This window comes from Opisthorchis viverrini (genome assembly GCF_000715545.1).
Source record: "Opisthorchis viverrini unplaced genomic scaffold opera_v5_300, whole genome shotgun sequence".
Classification (NCBI taxonomy): Eukaryota; Metazoa; Platyhelminthes; class Trematoda; order Opisthorchiida; family Opisthorchiidae; genus Opisthorchis; species Opisthorchis viverrini.
In genome coordinates, this window is record NW_008751961.1 from 188,817 (window position 1) to 212,121 (window position 23,305).

Here is a 23,305-nt window from a genome sequence, read left to right on the forward strand (position 1 = left end):
ATACCTGTACATCCGTAAGTGTTATTGAGCGGAGAAATGAAGTGAGCGTTTCGTGTATGTTTTTGTTAGCCGTTAAACGGAGCGTTTGACTGAGTCAAATCAAGGAAGTCTTGCTTATTTGCCCGCACTCATCACCAAGTCAACATAGTGTACACGGCTACCAGAGGGATACCCACGTTTTTTCGCTCAGTCATTGTCCTCCGTTTCTCTGTTTGGGAGTAAATAAAATTCGACGTGACTCTCTTATCCATCCTTTTCCCACCTAGGTGGCTTATAATTCCCAGCATGAATGAACCGCGTTCAGCCGGAGGCCTGGTCGCATTAAGCAACGGTTGCCTTTATGCCGTCGGTGGCCATAACGGTTTAGCCATCTATTCCTCAACAGAGTGTTACAATCCTCGTGCCGCCGGTCCCACGGCTCGACCGGTCACTACAGATGCGCAATCCAGTGGATGGACCTTGCATGCCCGCTTATTCCAGTCTAGCCCTTGGCAACCAATGGGGCGCATGATCCATCGAAGATGTCGTCACGGTGTAGCAGCGCTGCGAAATCGAATCGTTGTCGCCGGTGGATACAACGGAGTCAATTTTCTGCGGAGCGTAGAAGTTTTTGACCCAACTGCCGGACCGGATATAAACGGTCTGATGGGTCAATGGACTGAGATCACTTCTTTATCTGTCCCGAGGTCTCGCGTGGGGTTGGCTGTCACTGGTGGTCGGCTCTATGCAATAGGTACGTTCGTTTGCTTGATAAAACTAATATTCCGCCATGTCTTTCAAAGGCCGTTACCCACAAAACGTCTTCTGGCTTTGTTAGCGCCTCAGTAACTCTCCCGGGTCCTGAACACTGGGCACAATATATCCGCGTTCCTACCCTTCACATCAGTAGAAAATAAGGCACTGACATGCCAGTCCGACCGGTCTACAGCGATTTTTGTTGTACAGAAGCTTTTATCAAATGATATACATGTAAGTCTATCGGGGTGCCGTCCACCTTTGGTACGTTTACATCAAAACTTGCAGATAAACTATTTACATAACTTTGGACTGGCTCTATTGCAATCGGTCGCAATACAGTCTGTAGTGGGAGTTTGCTGAAAAAATTCGGGCAGGTGGCTGTTTGCCGTTTATTTGTCAAACTATATGCTTTCTTGTTCGTTGCACCACGATTGACTAGGTCGAACTGTGACACTTTGTTCACAGGTGGCTACGATGGGATGACGCATCTTCGAACTGTAGAGTGCTTCCAACCCATCTCGAATACCTTCAGTGCATGCGACAGAACGCCTGTCGACGACGGCTCTCGTCTGACTATTGCCAACCAGAATGTGTCCAGCTCGGGGTTAAGCCACCCAGATTCCAGCGTTGCAAGCAGTTCCGATGAAGACTTTGATGGTGACACCGATTCTGCGTCAACAGAATCCACATCGGCTGCGATTAGCCATTCGCAAGATTCGCAGACTATCAGTCAACTGGAAGTACGTTGTTACAGTTGGTGCATATCCTGTTCATACTGTAAATTACCTTGTTTTTGGAGTGTGATGCGTTTGATACTGAATTGACCGAGTGTTCCCGACGTGTCTAAACCGAGTCAAATGCACCTCATAATCAGTCATACGTAGTCATCTCAAGAGTGTTTGGCCTTCTCCTAGGATGTTTAGGAGAGTAGCCTTTCTTTGGAGTGGCCTCTTTTCAAAGGTTCGTCTGAAGGGGAAACTGCCACGAGAGCGTTCTTTCGTGATTGCCCTCATTTTGCTATTTTGCTGTAATTAAAGAGCTGCAAACCTTATATACGTGTATAAAACACTCCACGTTTATTACGATTTTACAAGACAAGCATATTCTCCTATTGAGGAGTTCGCCGATTTTCTGGGATTAACCATCCGCCCGTTGCAACCAACGATTTCGGGGAGGGTTACGGGGGCCGCATACCAGAAGACAGCACACCACGGCTTTTCGCGATAGTTTTTGTTCCCCTTCCGTGTCATATGTTGCATAACACGAAATATTCATCAGCCTCAGAAAAGATGGGTGTCTTCAGGGCTCGGTATTCCGAATCCTCGGTAGGCTCGATAACAGTCCTGAACTATAAATACACCTAATCCCCCAGCGCACACTTTTTTCTCAATCGTCCCACTACGAATTCGCCGCCGCTAGTTCATAGCAGCGCGAACATAGGGGAAAACCCACGAGCCCGAAAATCTTCTTTTAAATGGACATTCCATCGCCAACTGGCGGATTTTGTAAACAAGTGTGTTCAGGTTGCCAGTGCGTTGGTAAGGTATCTCGATAACAGTCATGAAGGCGAACGTCATCACTCTTCAAACCGATGGGTTCTATCTCATCCTTCTTACTATGACCGACCGAGGTACGGTATTCGTGTTTCTGTGTTCTTGCAGTCCAGAGGTGATGTTGATCTCTCTGTTAACTTGGTGTTTTGAAATTTTTTCTACGGTATTCGCAACGCGACAAAGCCAGCTGATATGCAGCCGTACTTCTAACTATGGGAGGAATCACCATGATTCTCATCGTGGTTAGTCCATACATAGGTGAAGAATTGTGCGGAATGTAACCCTCAAGAATCAGGCTGACTTTTCAAACGACAGAAGTTGCTAGGAGAGCGGCTTCACCACGTAAGGGAACCATCAGGTTTGCGGAAGCAATACGGCTACATGATGCGGCAGCGAAGCATCGGTGTTGAACACTGATGTCTTGCTGTCGATGATGATGATGATGATGATGATATGATGGAGACTTGTCGTTGACGAAATATTGGTCTATCGTAGTGTGGACGTACACCGCTCAAAGGCGTTTGGAAAGCAGACACCTCTACTGGACCATTTGAGAAATTCATTTATTACGTAGTTGCCCCTTTTAGTGTTTAGTAGGCCTAGGGTCAATGCACTGATTGTCACTGCGTATCCCCAAAACCTATGAAAAGGGACATCCCACATTTTGGATCTTTTATTCGATGTCCTTTATCGAAGAGATTCGGTACTCAAAGTCCTTATTAAGCTACCCCACCAATATCCATCGTTTCCTCTTCCCCTCTTTCAAGCTAGGCACTCCAAATTCGAGATAGAAGTAGCCGAACCAATTAAAGGCCGACCATTGTGCTCAATAACAAATCCTATTTCAAATAATAGTCATAAAGTGCTCTTCGCCGAGCTTGGCAGTTGGATTGCAAACGTCTCATCACCAATCGAGGTGACATCGTCGGTGCAGGGTTGAGTGGGTCGAGTTGAGTGGGTTGAGTGAGACCCACTCAACCCTGCACTGACGATGTCACCTCGATTGGTGATGAAACGTTTGCAATCCAACTGCCAAGCTCGGCGAACAGACCAACAACCAAACAGCACACCCGAGCTACCTACATTCCACAATAGGTGAAACTTCGATAGCCTTTCCTCTCTGAGATGCTGAGAGTGATCTTTCCAATAGAGAACCTCCTCATGGAAGAGTCGATTTTGGAAACCTGGACTGTTCCACTCTCCTGTCAAGTGAACATCTCCTGCGGACCGAAGGAATAGCTGATTTAATTCCAACAATAAAAACTTCCCATGCGATGGATGCAGATTCCTGAATTGCCTTTCACTTTAAAAAGTTCTTGCTGTGAGCTGTCGATACACTAATCCACCGTATTGGTGATACAACTGAATGGTAGTATGGAACAACGCAAGATAAATTACTAATTCTCTTACTACCTTTAATGATAACTGTATAATAACACGTCCAGTTGATCATATGTCGTGCTTGGTGGTTCTATTTAGGCGGTGGATTTGAAGACCACCAGTTTTCTCTGGTCCTGATAAGGAAGTCTGAGGAACACTAGGCAAGTTAAACCTGTTTTGTCAGTATGTGGGAATTACGAACTCACAACAGTATTGGGCATCCGGCATATTCACTTCAGACAAAGTCTGTTGAAAAGACCCTGATGCAAGTAAAATTCCATTAATACTGTGCATGAGCCGTGTGTTCCTCAACCAAACCCTCCACCCAGGGTATTGGTTGGACTCCTCTTTAAGGCTGAGTGTTTCAAATGCTTTCTTATGTTCTCCTGTGATTGTGTCCAGAAAATAAGCGTTTTCTTTTACTTATTGCGAAGAAATGGAATGGTACAATTACTTTGTGGACCCTTGGTGAATTTAACCGGACTGCTAATTTTTATTAGTATGTTCCATGTTCAAGTCTCGAACTCTTCCTCGGATTAGGCCGCAGATTTTTCCCCTTCAGTGGGTGCGTGCTAAAGAAGGATGCTTAGTTTTTCCCCTGGCATGTGTGAGCAACAACGGTTTAGGGAGGTTTTCTTTCTTTGTTCTACTACCAATCCGTAAATATTGTTCTTTTCTCGCTCCAGGCCAATACTGTTGTAAATACACACATCCGACATCGCCCGTCTACAGCACCAACTTCTCAAGGAGCCTTCGCTAATTGGCAGTGGGTTCCAGCCGCTTCCCTGATTGCTCATGAGGGTTGGGTGGGCGTAGGCGTTTTGCCGCTAGACGAAGTTCCCGGAGAGCACCTTCCGTCAATATCCCGTAATTTGGATAACACCCGTTCCTCCTTAAGGTCAAACATAACTATCAACAATAATAGAGCGACAACATTCCGACCGGAAGATGCGCGGTTTCGTCGTGGGAGAACTGCTTGAAGAGAAAATTTCAGAACTTCTTTTCTCACTAAGATGCTCCGATCATGCTTCTCCCTTACCACAGTCCACTTCCCACAACTCGTGGCCACTGAGAATTTCGGCCACAAACCATGTGCAATATCTAGTGGGTTTATGTATCGTTAGCTCATTCCTCAACTCGGATTTCGGAGTTCGTTACCATCCTTCACGTCTCATTCACGTTGTGCAGCTTTGGGATGACTTAATCTCTGTGTTCATCCACCCTCGTTGCAGTTCTGTGATCATTCAGTTGTTTACACTATTTTGTTGGACGCAACCTGTCAATCAGGACGGCTGTTGTTTTTTTATCTCAATCTGTGCTGTTCATTTATTTACTTATTTATTTATTTCGGCGTCCTATGATGCTCGCGTTTCACTAATGGAACACATCTGTTATCCTTAGGTGGAGTCGAACCGTTAAATTAGAGCTGTCTTGCAATTAGAGGTGTTTTACTTGTCGTGTGGACTCTCATGCAAGCACGACCTAATTCTGGATCTGGCTAGCCATTTTGGATTACACATGATGTGGTTTTTTTTGATGAGTGATACACAGAACAGAGAAAGTTCCAGCAAATAGGCTTTGCTCATAAATTCCAGCAACTTCGGCCGAGTGTTTTTTGGAAGTCTTGAAAGAAATAGACGGGAGTTATGTTGCATAAGATTTTTTCGACGTATGAACTACAAATAAGACGCTTAATCTTCTGGCTGTCTGGTTGAACCCATCAACCTTCATGCTTGACCCATGGTTAGGTTACGTCCGGTAACCTGCTGGCAGTCTTGACGTTTGGAATGATATGTCGGTTGTACTAATCATGCGGGTGTGTCTTGAAGTGGCCTGGCGCGACAATAAATTAAGTTGGCATGGGCTGCACGTGGTTTATCAAAATGCACTTCTGAAGTTCCGGTAGATATATCGGTGTGAGTAAACTGATCTGTTTGGAAGAGGACAAGGAGAAGTTTTGATCATTCTCACAGAATGTGCGCCAAAGTTAAGGTGTAGTATCAGGAACAACTTATCTGAGTGGTTGTTGCGTGTAGCACCCCCATTGACGGGAATATAGTAGTCTCCCCCAGGGAAGATTACTCCCGAATTGGAGCTACTTCACCCCAATACCATCAGGTTTGACTTAAAACGATTATATTTTGAGAGACCATCTTACAACTCCCAGTAAAGACTTCTCTTACTGTTCCCATGGTGTACAATCCCCTTGTAGTAAAGGTCGAGTTTAGCCATCCGGGTACTCGGCTTTCATGCGTGCAGGCATCCCTTAAGTGTATGGTGATAAAATCGTTTTTTCAGTTATTGTGGTTTCCACACAACTACAGTTCCTTCCTCTGTGGAGACTTCAGATGAGACCAACTGTGGTTGATCACCTGTAGGTCATTCTAGTAGTTAAGTCCCTCTTAGGAGAGTCCATGTATCAAAAGGATCCACCCCCAATAAATCCCTGTAGGTTGTTCCTCGAAAGAGGAAAACCCCATCACCCTTTGTTGTCCTGGAGAGACCTCTGAAGTTCGCCTTCAGTGGCACGTCTGTTGAGGAGAACACAAGTGCATATCTGCCCCGTTTGAAAGAATTATCTCAGGGTGACCGACCGAGGCAGAAAGGATTTTGAATAATAGTTAATGAGCATACAGTGATGTGCAGTGCTCTGCATCACATCAAGCTACTTCGAGCGACTTGTGCGCAGGGTAGTTAGTTAATTGCACAAGCGGTTTGGGACGATCCACTTGTGCAACCAGTTGAACTCCACTGCTAGTCACAACTATTAGTCAGCTCAAGCCCGCAGGGTATGTGACGGATATTCTGATGGCCCGCACCACTCATATGACCTACCCGTAGTACATATATGGCTAGACAGTGTTTATAAAAGCTCCATTTGATTTGTACAATGGTAGTCAAAGAATCCTTTCTAGCACTTCATAGGCTTAACCAAATAGTCACATTTTTAAGCACTGGAAGCAGTTTGAATCCCAAACGCAATACAAAAAAGGGTGCGAAACCGTGGGCTTTAAGTGACAAGTCTCCTGTAGGTTTGGTTGGTGGGGATTCCTGGGACGATAGTGAGAGCTATCTGATCGGAAAACAGATCAGCTGGAAAGACTACTGACAACCGTAAAAAACTGAGCATGTCGAGCAACGCAGAATGGTTCATTCCTGAATAGCTGGTTGGGTGATTACTTACGTCACGTGTGCAGCCCGTTTACTCATAGATGTCACACAGGCTTATGACCGACGGAAAAATCGTTCCGCAACAGCCATCTCTACTACTACTATACCAGCAGTGATAATTGTAGTCAACATAGACGGAAGTTTTGGAAAGTTACAGTCATTCCCTGTAGAGTTGCATGAATGAAGACCACTCCGTCACTGGGAAGGCTTTTCATGTCCTCGAAATTGATCCAGAATCGAAATGCATGGCATTCAAGTTGAAAACCGCCTGACACCAGATAAAACTCTACACAAGTGTTGGAGTATCTGAATAATGTATAGTCAGGCTACAAGCGACAGTTCTGTTTGAACCACTCCTGGACTCTAAATGGGTATATGCTTTATGAGAGTGGAGTTGGTTCAACTCGTCATTTTAATAAACTGATTTGGAGGTGCTGATACTTCTGTTTTTCTGGCTTGTTGGATGAGCGGTTGTTGGATTTCATGCGTAAGATTTGATCATGATAGGGGTTCGGGTTCGCTCACCTATACCACGCATGTACCTGTCATCAGCATCTTTCCAACATGAGACGCGAGTCAACGGACCTCTATGAAACGCAGAGCTCTTTGAAAAGGGATCGAATTCCTCACAAATGCTTGTTGGAGGCGCGGGCTTCATTAGGCACGTGATATACACGTGAGAGTAGATTCAATTATTTATTTTGTCATAGTAAATGAACGAAGTGGTATGAACATGAAAAAGGATAAGAATTTAATTTAGCAATTAACATTGTGCCCCTGTAAAGACCACAAGATTGGTCGCCCGGGAGCGTGGTTGTATTCCTAAACTGGACCTAAAACTAACCACGGATAATAGAACTAGAGGTTTCGATTCTTGACGGGATATGCTGCTAAACTAACCACGGATAATAGAATTAGAGGTTTCGATTCTTGACGGGATATGCTGCTCACGAGGTTGCTGAAAATCCCCGATATTTATTTATATTACTGATGATATATTGTGCATACATTATATTGTTATATATTATTATGTTATAATATAATATATACATAAAATATTGTTAGATATCATATTACTTATACTTACTTGTATGTGGCCTGATAATTTTAGAAGTCATTGAAAATCGATTAAACCATATATTTTGCAGGAGGGGGAAAACCCCAGAAAGCATAGTGTTCGTCCATTTGGATTACACTTTACCTGAGCTACATTTGTGACAGGTTATCTAGTTGAATGTACCGAGAAAATGGGACGAAAATGATTTTTTTTGCAGCGCGGGATTACGGGCGAGAGAATGACGACTTTGTTCGACCGCGTTTCATGACTTTATCCTTTTCTTTTTTGTTTCGAAACGTTTGCGTACTCGTCCGGCGAGTTTCTTTCGTTTTCAACGGTGGCAACTGCTCGCTCAGGATGGAGCTTGCCTGAGTTGTCATATCTGATTGTGCATCGTCCGGTGATTTGTTACACGCTGAGTCGGTCTGCATCTAAAGCGTATAGAACCAAAACGAAAATTGGATTCGAACCAGGGGCCAATTAGAACTACAATAGTCCAGCAACTAAGTGGTAATCAGGATCGATTGTCTAGTTGCTAATATTTGGAGAGGTGGCAGCGAACACATCTTATGAGGAAATCCACTTTGGCTTGCCTTTTTTCTAGCAGCCTAAACAATCGAATATCGCCTTTAAATCACATGACATCAGCTTACGAACTGCCACAACCTCCTAACGAGTTTGTCTCAGGAAATCATGCTCCGAATGGCCTATGCAATACCATCTCGGGTATTTTGTTTTATATTGCTCACTAAGGATGAATACTTCGAAATCCTGAATACCACTGCGGTCAAACTCAGATGCACTTTTCACAATACACCTTCGTGAAGAAACTGAATAACCGGAACAAACAAGTACGCTCCTTAAGCCACGGGTTACGGAAGCCAGGTAATGAAAACAGTCCTGAGTAAAGAGGTAATGTCGCACATGATACAGTGAAATGCCATTCTGGAGGCTAAAGTTGGCGCTCTTCGTTATTTTCCCCATTCCATTTGGCAACCTTTGATTATCCGTGAAATGACCAGTAAATCTAAATTCTTCTTGCTAGGCTGCCTCTATTTCTCAGGCCACTACACAGAGATCGGCCAAATATCCTCATCAGTATCACGCTCCTTAGCTCTAGAGTCGACGGTGAAGTGTACTGAATTCTAGCTAATCGGCAGTCAAATGTAATTTAAATCGAGGAGACCATTGCTTTCAGTTACTGCAATTTTTCAGTATTCCAGAACTAATATTACCTAAATTGTACTCGGAGAAACGAGTGGGTTGTCACTTATACACTGAAATAATATAAATGTGGGGCTCCAGTAAATAAATCGTACATGATGGGTTTTCATAAGCCCCATTAGTAACACAAGGTACCAGGAGAGGGCTGGATATCGCACGTAGCACTCAAAGTAAACCTCGGAACAACTTTTGCACTCCACTTATCCCACCCACAGCGTCGGTGAGAAATGTCAACTAAAACTACCGTCGTATAAACGTAACATGCTACTCATAAGGTCACTTGGAACTGTTCGACAGCCCACAACCGGTTTCACCCTTCTTATGACCCATCAGGTGGGTACAATTCTCGAGTTTCCGTCAAGATTATCTTCTACTGCTGTGTAACCTGTACACAGTTAATCACTACTGACGGTGGTGGTGGTGATATTCGGTGGGTCTACGTCCCACACGATGGATTTATCTGAGTCTCTCAGTTTGAAAGTACTGTCTGACGGGTCTCAAACAAGACGAAATCGGTTGTATGCTACTGCCGAATATTCCTTAATCTTATCGCTAGTATGTAGTCAGTACGGTACTTATTCGACCAGTCACAATACACGGCTGATCTGCCGCGCCACTACCCCGGGCAGCGAATGAATCATTCGATTCAAAGACGGATAGGGAGTACCAGCAGTCGGGATAACTTAAACATATACAGACATTACGGATACACCACTGCCTCAACTCATACTTGTGCGACCTCTGAACATCGGGTCCCACAAGTCCGTCCGACATTGACGTCACTTACCTGATTCCGTGACCCATTGACCTCTCCCTCATCCAGCCCCCCTTCCTTTGATTTATATTTCTCTAAAGTGTATGTAGCCCCGATCTTAACCTTTTCCACATGATCTCTGCTACCATATAAATTTGTGATGTATTAGCCAAGATGAACAATCAAAGAAAACAAGCTTTGTTCGCTACCTTCTTCGTTCTCATGACTACCACGGGTATATTCAGCCCCTTCATACATATTTATAATGTTCAGTGAAGTGTATCATCAGGCATCCACAGTAATAAGCTACTAAACAGTCAATAAGCCGAAAACATACCTGGTTGTTTGGATTTATAAATCTATTGGTACGCAGCATTTGTCTTTCGAACTGAAGCAGATAGCCGGGAAACAGAGTGGTTTCGTCAATTTTCTTCTTTACCTCTAAAATAAGAAAAATATGAGTGTAGTAGTTTGAAACCATTAATCCGTTCCTGAATGGCTTTTGGGCCTGGATGAATATGCAGAACTGATCGCAGGTTTTCCAGAGTAAGGCACTGTTTGCTTAGGGATGGTGATGTGACGAATTGGATATCAGCTTCCGCGCCTACGTCGGTCGCTTCTCGAAATAAGGCGGAATACCGTCAAGCGAAACCGAAACTTTTCTCTACAGAAATAACTTCTGTAAACTGTTCACATTTCGTGAATTAATGGAAATATCGCAGCGTACCTACGGACTTCTGCTCAGGTGCCTGAGAGTGAGACCATACTTCACTTCTAGCTCCGCTCGTTTCAGTTGTTTTCAAAACCCTAGCTTGAACAAGAAATAGTGATGGTGATTACCGGTAGGAATGAAACAACTGCTTATAAAGAAAACTACTCACAAGGTTGCTCAGAACTCTTGTGAGTAGTTTCCTTTATAAAAATATGCTGCGATATCTCGAATATTGTGCCAACTGAAACATGAGGCGACCTGTGTGCAGCACATTCAGTTGTAGTATCTCGTAAACGAGAGCTTCATTTGAGTCTCTCGTGAAAACCAAATTGATTTGCAAATAAGTGTATTTCTCGAAATAGCCAGAGTTTAGTTTGTCTGTGTTTCACTTAGACTCGTTTGCGGGGAACTTCAATCGGGCACTGGTGTTTTCCTTTTCCTTACCCACGAAAGCTTCCGTTTTATTGTTATGATGAGGCCTTTCTGCGTTCATCCACCTCCTGGTTGTTCAGCTCATTACCTGACCAGCCCGTATGCCTGGGGCACTTGACTTTTACAATGGCCTGAGCCTAATGACACTTACATGATTCACGGCAGGTTGCTTGCTCTCACCCGACAGTGCTTTACGTTCTTGAGATTGTAATCATAACGTTTATCCACTGTGACCAGCATCTTCCACCTCCATAAGTTTTGTGTACCGTCTTTATAATCTGTCTAATAAAATGACGCTGGAAAAACGACTGCTACCAAGCGTTTGCTCCGGGTGAACTTTTGCACAACTACCGTCAGAAGTGCACAGCTGAGAGAACACATGGCACCCGTGGAATGGCCATTTTGCGTAAGAGCAATGTTGTCTGCTTCTCAGGATTTGGAAGAAATTTGGTAAGTTGGAATTGGAGGATATGGTGTTTTTTTGGATTCGCACTATCATACAACTTACTAGACCATAGACCACCAGGTTTGGCAATCAGGCTCCACAATACACAGTGGGAGTGTGGTCCTTATTAGCGTACCTTCGTAAAGACGTATGATTGGATGCTTGTATGCCTAGCTAGAACCACTTCAAAAACCTTGCGAACATCCTGTATCTCTGCAGAACTACGTGGAGTTGCCGCGAATTTATAACCAGGGTTAGTGTAACTAGAAGAGGGTATTAATTTGGAAAGAACGTGTCTGCCTCCTGTTCTGCCAGGGCCATACCAACCAATCAAACCAGCATGAATGTAGAACTTCCATGTACTTTCAGCGACGAAAAAAAATTATGGTCAAGCTGATTACGTCGCATTTCATGTTATTATGAGTACCATATTATTACACTGTTCGGCAAACATGACTCGGATGCAAGCTATTCATACCATACTGTATTATGCTGCAGCGTGCTGCATTATATTATGTCACATTACATTACATGAAAGCAAATCAAATAAACCATATTATGCGATATTAATAAATATTATATCGTTACATTATATTGTTTCTTACTACATTACAATATTATATTGCCATAATACATCAATAATCTGAAAACTTTGGGGTGTGATATCCTCAAGTTGCCTCTGAAATGTCATGATAGAGCTTGGAACATTTCTAAGTGCCAGCCCCAGGGTTATTTCTTCCGTATTCAGGTTATCTCAAGAGGCTTCCGATTACGTGTCTAAGGTGCGAGCTATTAAACATGTCTTATTCTATCTTTGTAATGTACTATGCATAAGTTTGCTGAAAATCCGTCGACAGCCCACGACCGGTTTCGCCCTTCTTGGGGCTCATCATGTAGGTGCAGTCCCCGGGTTTCCGTCGACCTTATGTTCTACTTGGAACCAAATTGGCTGAGAACATCACAAATGAGAGATTCAGCTGGGTTCCAGGTGAGTCTGTCGAAAAGCCAAATTAGTTTTCAAGTGAGTGTATATTCGCGAATGTCTTATTCCAGTTTAGCTACTGATCAAGGGGAAAATACTGCTTGATCAAGTTGTTAAATCGGTCACCGAGTTTTGTTAGACTTGGCAACTTCGTTGCAAGTGTTTCAGTACCAACTAATATATTGTGTGAAGGGATTCGATGCGGTGCATTTTCGCAGGACCCACTGTTTGAGTGAAGGGACGAAAAGATTCGATGCGGTGCATTGTCGCAGGACCCACTGTTTGTCTGTGAATTTGTATTCAATTTTAACCTTCAGTAAAGCTGCTTAAGTGCCACAAAATGGTGCTTCCTTTAAGAACCTGACAAAAACAGCGAACGGGTTTGTGCAACAAGGGAGCGTTGCCGGCGGTGGATCGTTTTCTTACGCACATCCCTAAAAAATCTGCAAGTGTTTCCTTGTAACCAGGGTCCTTCTAGTTAGAAGTAATTGACAAGCGCAAGGATCAAGAAGCAAACTTTTGTGCTTTTTTACAATTCCCGGAACGAGAGAGGTGTGGAGCGACGCATTTTAGTTGAGTTTCACAATCCACAAAAGGCGTCACTCAACCATTCATCTCGAATTTATTGGCCCTGAAATTTTTAAAGCAGGTTAAATCAGTCTGTTAAAAGCCGAGAATCACTGTACAGTCACTTACTGCTTCTCAGAAATCGTCAGCAGTGCGCATCTGACAAACCTCTATGAACTGAAATTTTTAAAGCAGGTTAAATCAGTCCGTTAAAGGCCGAGAATCACTGTACAGCCACTCACTGCTTCTCAGAAATCGTCAGCCGTGCGCATCTGACAAACCTCTATGAGGATTCGTACTCTGAACCTTTCACTCAGCAGTCGATAGACAAATTGATGATTATGAGTCATTTAAATTTGAGCAGAACGGATATCTGCTCATCGTTCAACCACCTATTTTGTCTCTGATGGTTTGGTATTGTGTGGATCCTTCTGGGGACGACTCTTCAGAAGGGGTGTGAGTGCGGTCCGTAGGGTTTTCCGAGCAGATTACTTGGTTTGAAAAATAAAAATCTTTTGAAACCTTCTCATCGCCTGCAAAATATGTTCCAAAGACAGTTGTGTACATGTATGGTCCTGCACATCATGCATGCGGTTTCGCTGGATATTTTGGGTGGAACTAGTAGACTGGGTGACGTCAGCGATACAGCCAGGTGACTGCTTCTGAAAAAGTGAGACTCACTAGTGTTGTTTGGCTGAATGGCGGGCAGACATGCGGAGGCGACCCAGTGTATGATACATATATTGTTTCCTAATGATGGTAGCACAGGCAAGTTTCGGAAAAGACTCAAGACAAATAAGTAGTCTAGCACTCCCAACATACGCACTGGTGTGCTCCGCTGAGAAGCAACCCACTGACGGTTTTACCATGATATGTGATGAAAATAAGCGAACAAATGGATCACCAGCCCTCTTGTTTCACGTAGGGTCGAGTCACGAGTTATGCCACGAAATGTCAAACGAAAACAAAAGTGTGGCGCACGAATACACAAAATACTTGCCTGTCTCTTTTTGGCAGGGACAAAAACTAGTAAACACTGACAAGTAGTGAAAAGAGAGTATTCTGGTTTGAAAAAGTAACTTCACTTTCACGGCAATCGAGTAAAAACAGCCAAAATTGTCCAACATACCTGGCTCGTTGTAGACATTATGCTGATCCCGAGTGCCTCCATAGTCCTCTGCAAAACATTGCGTAAGAACAATAAATTCCGTTGTCTTACAAAAGAGGTTTTCTGGAGACAAATACTTCATCGTAGTTTACCGGATGGCCTTTGATGCTTTCGAAGAGATTGATAATTGACTTGCAGATGCTTCGTCAACAGTTACGCTGTTGGTCTCTCGTTGAATGGTGACGAAAACTTTGCAAGTCAACTGTCAACCTCGGTGAACATATCAACCGCTGCCTGACCAACTGCAAATGAATTCACCCAAGTTCGGAACACTCCAACGCATTACCAACAAATGCGTTGTGTTCCTACAAGAAAGCACCACTTTTGTTGAACAGCCTGTGTTCCTGATCCGGTATTTGTTTCACTAATCAGCTATGGTGGTAAGCAATTTCAGGCTTAAAACTATCTCACTTGATGGAGTTGAACGCTCATTTGCAAATTAGGAAGGTTCTAACAAAAAGCGCTAACATAGGTCATTTCATACTCCATTTGACATGGGGAATTTTCCTCGATTTGCTACCATTTATAAGTTGGACCCAAACTCCTGAATAGTCTACGGGTAGTTCTGCCCTCTTCTGGGCAGGTCAAATCATCAAATTTTCATTCATCGTATTTTGTTTGAGAACCTCAACTTAAACCTTTGTGGAGCTCTCCACATTCAGGAAATAAGCTAATGTTAAGGCTGAAGTCCTTCGAATTCCTCGTTCGTAACATTCTTGGAGTTTCCGATACTAAGTAAGAATGATGGCATTTCGGAGTCTGGGCATTTATATCAGTTGTCATTTTGTAGCAAATGTTCCAACTGAAAACACAAGCACTTTTTTCAAGTCGGCGTCACATACCTTCACGTAAAACCGGGATGTCAGCACTGTTGCTCAATGAGTTCAGTTCTTCTGTGTCCATGAAATAATCTTCCGGATGCTCCATGAAATCCGGTTGTTCCAAATCCTCAATCGGATCGAATGAACTGAGTTGTAAATACTTTGTTTAGTTGACAGAGAAAGAAAAAGATGAGGAGCAAATCAGAAACACATTCTCTCGATGGAAGCTGCGGTGGTGGACATTTGAACACATTAACCTACTCATGTTGGTTACGGGGCTTGATAAGCTGAACTGGACATGTATCTTACAAGATCAAAATGAATGTTGCGCCGATGTAGATCTGAGGTTCGGGATACAGTAGGTCCTCGTGTTGTTGACTGATTAGTACGGCTTTCTTCATTCCATTTCTACGAGAACCTGAACTGCGAGATTGATCACTCTACATGGGGCACCCAGGCACAAAGGCCTAGCCGTAGTCGCCAGGTGATCCTCAGGATAAGCATATAGAAAATTTAGAATGTGTCAAATAATTTCACCCGCGCAATGTCTAATTTTACACTATTCGACCGCATTATATACACATAATCTGCCGCGAGGTATTTGATTCAAACTGTTGTGCAAGGCGACCAAGAGTCCAACTGAGGTTTTCTTGGAATACAGCAACTTCCAGAAGGACGCGCTCCAACGAAGATATGTGGAGCTTCTCTACTTACCCCTTTTGAGAATCCTCACCCTCAGAAGCAGAAGGAAAGCTCATTCCCGTTTGTGAAATGGCCAACCCGCTACTCAAGAGCAGTAGTTTTCCCAACCTCAAAGACTGTTCAGGTATGAACGGTGTCTCCAACCGTTATAACATAGCGTACGGCGACTCGATTCGTCCGTCGATACTCGACCTTGGTGGTTGTCACTAACAAAATCTGTAAATCAGCAGCAAACATACTAACTGTTGCGAACATCTTACGACATTATAAGCACCACTGAGAGTCTTTATGACTGACAGCCTTAAGCTGTATAGTCCCCTCACTGTACTCGGCTCTTATTCTGATTGATTAGTTTATTCGTCACCTAATGACCTTAACGTGTTAGATATTGGATGAAAAATGGGGGCCGTAGGTGCTGCATACATTTAGCAAGCAGATTTGTTCGTCCGTGCACTAAACTACACATGCGGCTAAAGATGAAATACATTATGCCGTTTCAAGCACGCTACCAGGTTGAAAGGGCACCGTCGTTATCTCATTCCCGTTTGTGAAATGGCCAACCCGCTACTCAAGAGCAGTAGTTTTCCCAACCTCAAAGACTGTTCAGGTATGAACGGTGTCTCCAACCGTTATAACATAGCGTACGGCGACTCGATTCGTCCGTCGATACTCGACCTTGGTGGTTGTCACTAACAAAATCTGTAAATCAGCAGCAAACATACTAACTGTTGCGAACATCTTACGACATTATAAGCACCACTGAGAGTCTTTATGACTGACAGCCTTAAGCTGTATAGTCCCCTCACTGTACTCGGCTCTTATTCTGATTGATTAGTTTATTCGTCACCTAATGACCTTAACGTGTTAGATATTGGATGAAAAATGGGGGCCGTAGGTGCTGCATACATTTAGCAAGCAGATTTGTTCGTCCGTGCACTAAACTACACATGCGGCTAAAGATGAAATACATTATGCCGTTTCAAGCACGCTACCAGGTTGAAAGGGCAGAGCCCGTCGTTATCTTTCACCTAGGTCAGTCCAGTACAGTTTATCGTCTATCATCCATAAAACAAGTGTATTTCTCTTCAGTCCCAGCCGCTACAGTTCCGGTCACTGAAGAATTATGCCGTTTCAAGCACGCTACCAGGTTAACAGGACAGAGCCCGTCGTTATCTTTCATCTAGGTCAGTCCAGTGCAGTTTATCGTCTATCATCCATAAGACAAGGATATTTCTCTTCAGTCCCAGCCGGTACAGTTCCGGTCACTGAAGGATGAGGATCATAGGAGATGAATGAAAGGCAATAGTCTTGATGTTGCTCGTTCATCTTTCATCCGAACGATATTTTTCAAGAGAAGAGAGAAGATGTGGTAATTTTCAGTGGAGATTTCGTCCTGTGGGTGAAGCCAGTTTATTCTGAAAACTCCAGAAGCACTGTTTAGCTGTTTCATCCTTATCGGAAATCATCGGCAGTGCGCATCTCACTAAACTCAAAGAGTTCCGAACCCGCGATCTTCCTGTCGGCAGTTGAGCACTTGACCGTTAGGCCATGAGTGTGATTAGCCCTGTGCCGGAGAAATCTCCGGAGTGAGTGATGCACATTATGCATTAAGACTTATTCAAATTCCGGTTCACATTTGTCTAGTATATTTATTACGTGGGCTACTCTGCTTCAAGTCATGGAAACTCGAAATTGAGACGACCTATCGCCACACGATAACGGTAGTTCGTCGTTAAAAACTACTACCTTAGATGCATCAAGCGTTTGGTCCAGTTCGATTTGCAACGCTGGAATCGAGTTTTGGCATGAACTTGCGTTCATCACCTCTGTGTAGGAAGATCCACAAGGGATATTGTGTTGGTTCCACGATTGGCCATCTGTCCTACGCGGATCACAGACTGATAACAATACACTTTGAGTAATAAAGGATCACGTTTCTTTGAGCTTGTTTCTTGAGCTTGTCTCCAGAAGACTTTTATTTAGACATTCTCTGGCACTAACTACACAACAGATTCGAATTAGTGGTTTCTTCCCGATATCAATGGAATGTTTATTACACTATGTAATTTTCAGGTGTTGATTTGCTCAATCTTTCCCTCACCATCTCGGTGACACTTTTTTCGAAGGTAGATGTAAAACTTTGTTTGTTAACGTGAAGACCACAAGCCAGGTTACTTGAACTCACGTAGTAAGGTCCGTAATTTGGTCGCCCATAACGTTCTCCCGACATATCAGGCAGTTCAGATATTGTATGAGGCTGCTTGCGCTGGCGCTTACGCATTCGTCCTTCTTGATATTCTTTACCTGTCATAGTGTAGTGCAGTTAAATGTGACTGAATCAGTGATGGAATCATCTGTTCCTTTGCCAACCATAGAATTTGCTTACTGTGGTCTCTGATGCTCCCGAAGAAGTAAGATGGACATTTAGGTCAGAAAGTTGCAGAGGTGGATCGTCCGCTAAGCTAGGTTACGACCGTCTCTTACGGTCTTTGAAATGTCACACAATAAGGCAACTTGACCTGTTAAATCCAAGTACTGGCAATGTTATGGAATGTAGGTAGCTTGGGTACGCTGCTTGGTTGTTGGTTTGTTCGCTGAGCTTGGCAGTTGGATTGCAAACGTTTCGTCACCAATCCAGGTGACATCGTTAGTGCAGGGTTGAGTGGGTCAACCCACTCAACAGAGAAGCAAAGTAGTTAGGTCGTCCGACTTGACCAAGTCGCGCATTCAGGCTCACTTGCACACTGATGTAAAGCGTAGATAAGTGATACGACAAGGAGCCTGAGTCGCAGTGACTAGATGCAACGCAGAAATAAAATCTTATTTGGTCAAATGAATAGTCTAACACTCTTCAAGTCCAATAAATTATACGACCAGTTTCCAACCTTCCGACTCTCACATTAGTCGACCTTGTGTGTGCATTTTTGACAAATGGTGCAGATGAAGAGGTAGACTTTTAGACGAACAAAATCGATGTGACCTCCCAAATCACCTAATTAATAAAACTAAGGGTGTGAAGGATTGTATCCCCTGCTAACTGAAATTAACTCCCAGGTGTGCTCATTTATGAGATATCTTCGCACATAGTTCACCCACATACTCTTCAACCAAGCTGGAGCTTCACTTCATGTTGTCATGGCAAACCAGTTGATCTCGGTCACAACTAAACATGAGGCGAGGTTAGACAAAATCTATGCTCCATTCAGTTGTAATACTGTGCTGACTTTAAATGTCCTGTAGGTGTTCAAAATTAGGGTAGGTGCACCGATTTAAGATCGAAGTCATGAAAAGCTGGGAGACCGGAATAGGTCTGGATAAGAACAAGCTCCCAAGATACTACCGATTGGGAAGTGCAACTTTAATTCTCTGGTTAGATGATCTAGTGAAAAAAAACTGGCTCAACTCAAAAGGGAGGAATGTTTTATATGCACATCTGGTATTATCCGGGGTTTTTCTAATAGGTTCATCAGACAAGAAGTATCTATTGTTGATGCAATAATAATGACTGAGTTGTTGAAATTAGAGTTTTTAAAAAAACGCATGATACAGACCTTCTGGCTATCACTGGAGGTAAACGGCATTTCATGCTATACGCTGCTGCCGCTAAACAATTAAATGAAAATTAATCAACGAGAAACGTGGGTTATCCGGATTGAAAACTGCATTTGTTGGGAAGGTTTACTGTGCTGAAATGCCTAGAGATATGCACTCATCACATGATCAATCAAATACAAGCGAGGGTAAGGAATGATTTAAAGACACCAATAATGACACTGATAATGAATGTCATTGCTTCAAACGCTTCTGTAGAATGACTTTTACACATATTTAACGGCCAATAGTGGGAGAGATCCAAGTGACAAACACTTACCGAGAAGTGTGTGCTTCCAAGCATTGATTCGGTAAGTTGAAAGGATATCACAAATCTCATTGAGTGATGCCTTCTCGGGGAATGGCTGGATGTTGTCGACTCGGAATTCCAACGGAGGTGTAGTAATCTGTCGGGCAAAATGTTCAGATGATGAGTTAGTATATGAGTAAGCACCATGTTTGCAAGTCAGTGAGGCAGTCGTTTCTCACCCTATTCTTCTTTCTGTCAATGATAGTGAGACGGAGAACGATAATGAAATGATGTAAATCACAGCGACAATCAACCCATTGGTTTTTTTTACAGAAATGTTAGAAGAACCTCTCTTTTCCTCCCAGAAAACACTGAGAGTAGTATCACGAACATTTGGTGATTCGCAAGTTCAGCAAACTCACTTGAAACCATGAGAGATTGAATGTTGGCTTGAGGGACCGTAGCGATTGATGTTCCCTCTATAGAAAATATGCCTGTAATCCTGTTATAACGTGTTTATGTATAACTTCCAAACGAGTCTTCAAATACAGATTTCCATTTGTTGAAAACTTACGAGGAACGACCTATTTCACTGTTGTGTTGGGAATTGGGATCACCTCTGTTGTTACACAAAATGTGTTTGCTTTTTATAAATTCCCCAAAGAGTAGAAGTAAAACGCAGGTAATGCATCCTGTCTCACCAGTGTTACAGCATAATCTTTTCACATATTTTCGGTTTTCCTTACAAAATCTCCATACTCTCATCAAAAGGGAGTAACGTAACGCCTCCAGATCATTTAAAACCATGAAAAAGTCCACAGAAAAGTTAGATTTTTTGGTATTTTTCCTAAAGTCGAAGTTACCGCGCAAGATGAAACCAATCAATGCAGGTCCGTTACCTACAACACAGGCAACAATTCAAAAAGTGACGAATAAATGTGATCAAAGTTCCTAAAGTCGAAGTTACCGCGCAAGATGCAACCAATCTATGCAGGTCCGTTACCCGCAACACAGGCAACAAGTCAAAAAGTGACGAATAAATGTGATCAAATACCAGGTGCAATGTTGAGTGAAGCTCATTCATTTACATAAACCAGCTTAGGTGCAGCTTGATTGTCAAACATTTCTCAGTATAAGGTGGTGGACATCAGCGATTAATCGTAGTAGAACGCAAAAAAATTGAGTTGCTACCAACGAAGTGGCCATTGTTCCGGATCTCGTGGCAGAGTTCGAATGATTAGTCATTTACCGGCCTCAGTCAGCATCGAAGAGGGAAAGTGTTCCACAACCTTCATAGCAAGAGTACTATTCATTCGTCCCAACTACCATTTACTGCGGTTGTTGATGGAAGGCGAGTTTGAAAGAACAGATAGAATGTTTGGGTCGTGTGCTTGCTGTACACAAGCGCAATCTAGCTTTAACCGCATAAAAAGAATCACATACGGATTCACTGGAATCTCTCTGATCCTTGAGGTCGGGTCCAGCACTTTCTAACATTGTTTCCGCTTGGACGGGACTGGCATCCGAACTGGCAATGGAGAGTGCACCAATGTCTCGGTGAATTGCCTCAAGTTTCCAGCGGACTTCCTGAAAACACACATGATCATGGAGGAGGCGTGTTACAATTAATTAGCGTGCGTTTCGACAAAGAATAACAAGGGTTATTAGTGATAATTCTCTATCTGAAATCCATCTATAAAAGAACCAGAAACTTCCGTAAACCCTGGTCCTAACAATTTCCGAAATCAGGAAATGCAAACACTGCTTGGCCTGTTGATTTATTTCTGCTTAGTCACACAAATTCAACGTGTTCTGTTGTTCAGCTCAAACAGATATAGTCAATGGGATTAACAACTGAATTTACAGTGCAAACAAATTGTCCAACGGTTTGCGGTATGTTACCGAACCACGAAACCATGTCACATGACTGGGATACTGGGCTCAACAGTAGTTGGTCTAAATACAAAAAGTTGGCAAAGTGAAAACAGTAACTGGGTTGTCGTTCGATGGGTCGGGCACACCAATCACATCGCTCAATTGTGAACACGTCTGCCTGCTCAGACATGAAAATCCGGATAAACCTAATGTGCGCTCACCTCGCATATCAGATGTCCGGGGTTCAGATCCCGACACGGCCATTGGATATGCACTGCTGATGAGCTCTAATAAGAGCGAAACACGAGTTCAATACTCCCCTTCTTTGGTGTGGACTCACCAGAATAAATAAGCCAGGAGAGGAAGACGACTGTTCAGACAAGAGTGGTGTGACTATGGACGAAAACCGATTACTTGTTTAACTATTCATACAGCTGTACTGGTCCAGGGGATCGATGGACGATAATTTCAGTTGTTTTTTTCTGAAGATTAACACGTGCATCTCAGGCAGCATCTGGTAGTTTCAGATCACCACATGGCTGGTTAACACAATTTTGACGACGATAACGATTGTCTGACTGTTCAGTTTTAGATCTCTTAATTTAAACTCTCTCGCGCTATTAATGAGGATGATTGGGACATATGGTTATGCTGTAATAAGAATAGATTTCCCGTGTATCACTTTTGATAGCTCATCCTTTAAAACCCAACCGAGTGGTTTCACGGTAGTGCTATCATAGCTGGGAAGTTTAGTCCACTGATTCAGGAAACCATCCCAACGCCAGTCTCCCATCGACGATGGATGGGGAGTACGAATGGAACTTGAGACGATACTTGTTGTAATTCGACAATGTTAAGTTGTTTCTGACCAGACTTTGATTTACTATCCGCAAAAACACTTGAATTATTTCAATGAACGCGGAGTACATTAATGTAATCAGGGATCCACTCAAAGCTACATGAAGCCATATTAGTCATACAAGAATCTACCGCAAGCAAATAATACTTGGTCATGCTGATAACCGAGACAACAACTCCATTTTCTGGCCAGCCATGGAAAGGGTTCAGTTTTCGGAGTTGTTGGGGTAATTAGAAGGTTGGAAGTATGAAGAGGCTACTCGCACATTGGGCTAGGTGTAACCAATCTTAAAACCCAACAGAACAATTAACTAGCCTGTAGGAAAACAAGGTGAAGAACGGTCCGCACACTGCTGGCTTACAGGTGGTGTAACATTGAAAAAATGTGTGAAGATTTCGTGAATCTAGGATTTTTTCTCTTGTCAATCTACCGCAGGGAGTGTCGGCCGGAATAACTCGCAATCGCGAACGTTTATAGACCCTTTTTCCGTACTGTTTTTCTGTTCATTTATTATGTACCGCTGTTCACTTTCAGCCACGCAGGTTATTCGAAATGTCTTGCAAATATACGCCTTAGGTGCTATTTTATACGTGACCAAGAAAACGGACGTCGATCAATCAGACAGCTCAACGGAAGGTGGACACCAAGCAGCAGAATGACTCCAAGAGCACGGTAAATACATTACAGTACATGTTCGAAATAGGGCGATATGATGAATGTTCTGGGCAGTTCGCTGTTAGCAATATCCCATATATGCTGCCTTTCTTGTGAGGGTCTAGCTTTTGAACGGGAATAAACAAAACGACAAAACTTGGAAATAGAAGATCCTTCAAAAAATCATCCATTTCATCCAGTACTCTCCGTGCCGCCACACAAAACTGGGAATTTTCCCTTTCCCACCGAATGGGGACCTAGAGATCACAAAGAGGGTCTCTACTGAGAAGGGAAACCGTATACAATGGAACTGAACACAGAAGCTGTACGACAGGAACGCGCCCCAAGTGATTACGTCTGAATGCTGCAT

The 23,305-nt window shown here is 43.2% G+C and overlaps 2 protein-coding genes across 2 annotated transcripts in view; one reads left to right on the forward strand and one right to left on the reverse strand.

Moving 5' to 3' along the window:
* T265_09763 (hypothetical protein) overlaps positions 1-5,105 on the forward strand; it is a gene marked incomplete at both ends in the record, with an annotated part of 14,159 nt that extends 9,054 nt beyond the window's left edge. The window contains 3 exons of the mRNA XM_009175934.1: positions 267-733; positions 1,204-1,478; positions 4,358-5,105. Coding sequence (XP_009174198.1) covers positions 267-733; positions 1,204-1,478; positions 4,358-4,651 — 1,036 coding nt within the window. The remainder of the gene's footprint in view (positions 1-266; positions 734-1,203; positions 1,479-4,357) is intronic.
* Positions 5,106-7,995: 2,890 nt separating this feature from the next.
* The window catches only part of T265_09764 (hypothetical protein), a gene marked incomplete at both ends in the record, with an annotated part of 53,590 nt that continues 38,280 nt past the window's right edge, over positions 7,996-23,305 (reverse strand). The window contains 7 exons of the mRNA XM_009175935.1: positions 7,996-8,330; positions 10,215-10,318; positions 14,145-14,192; positions 15,026-15,164; positions 17,892-18,010; positions 19,578-19,704; positions 20,991-21,134. Of these exons, the coding sequence (XP_009174199.1) occupies positions 8,124-8,330; positions 10,215-10,318; positions 14,145-14,192; positions 15,026-15,164; positions 17,892-18,010; positions 19,578-19,704; positions 20,991-21,134 (888 nt within the window). The remainder of the gene's footprint in view (positions 8,331-10,214; positions 10,319-14,144; positions 14,193-15,025; positions 15,165-17,891; positions 18,011-19,577; positions 19,705-20,990; positions 21,135-23,305) is intronic.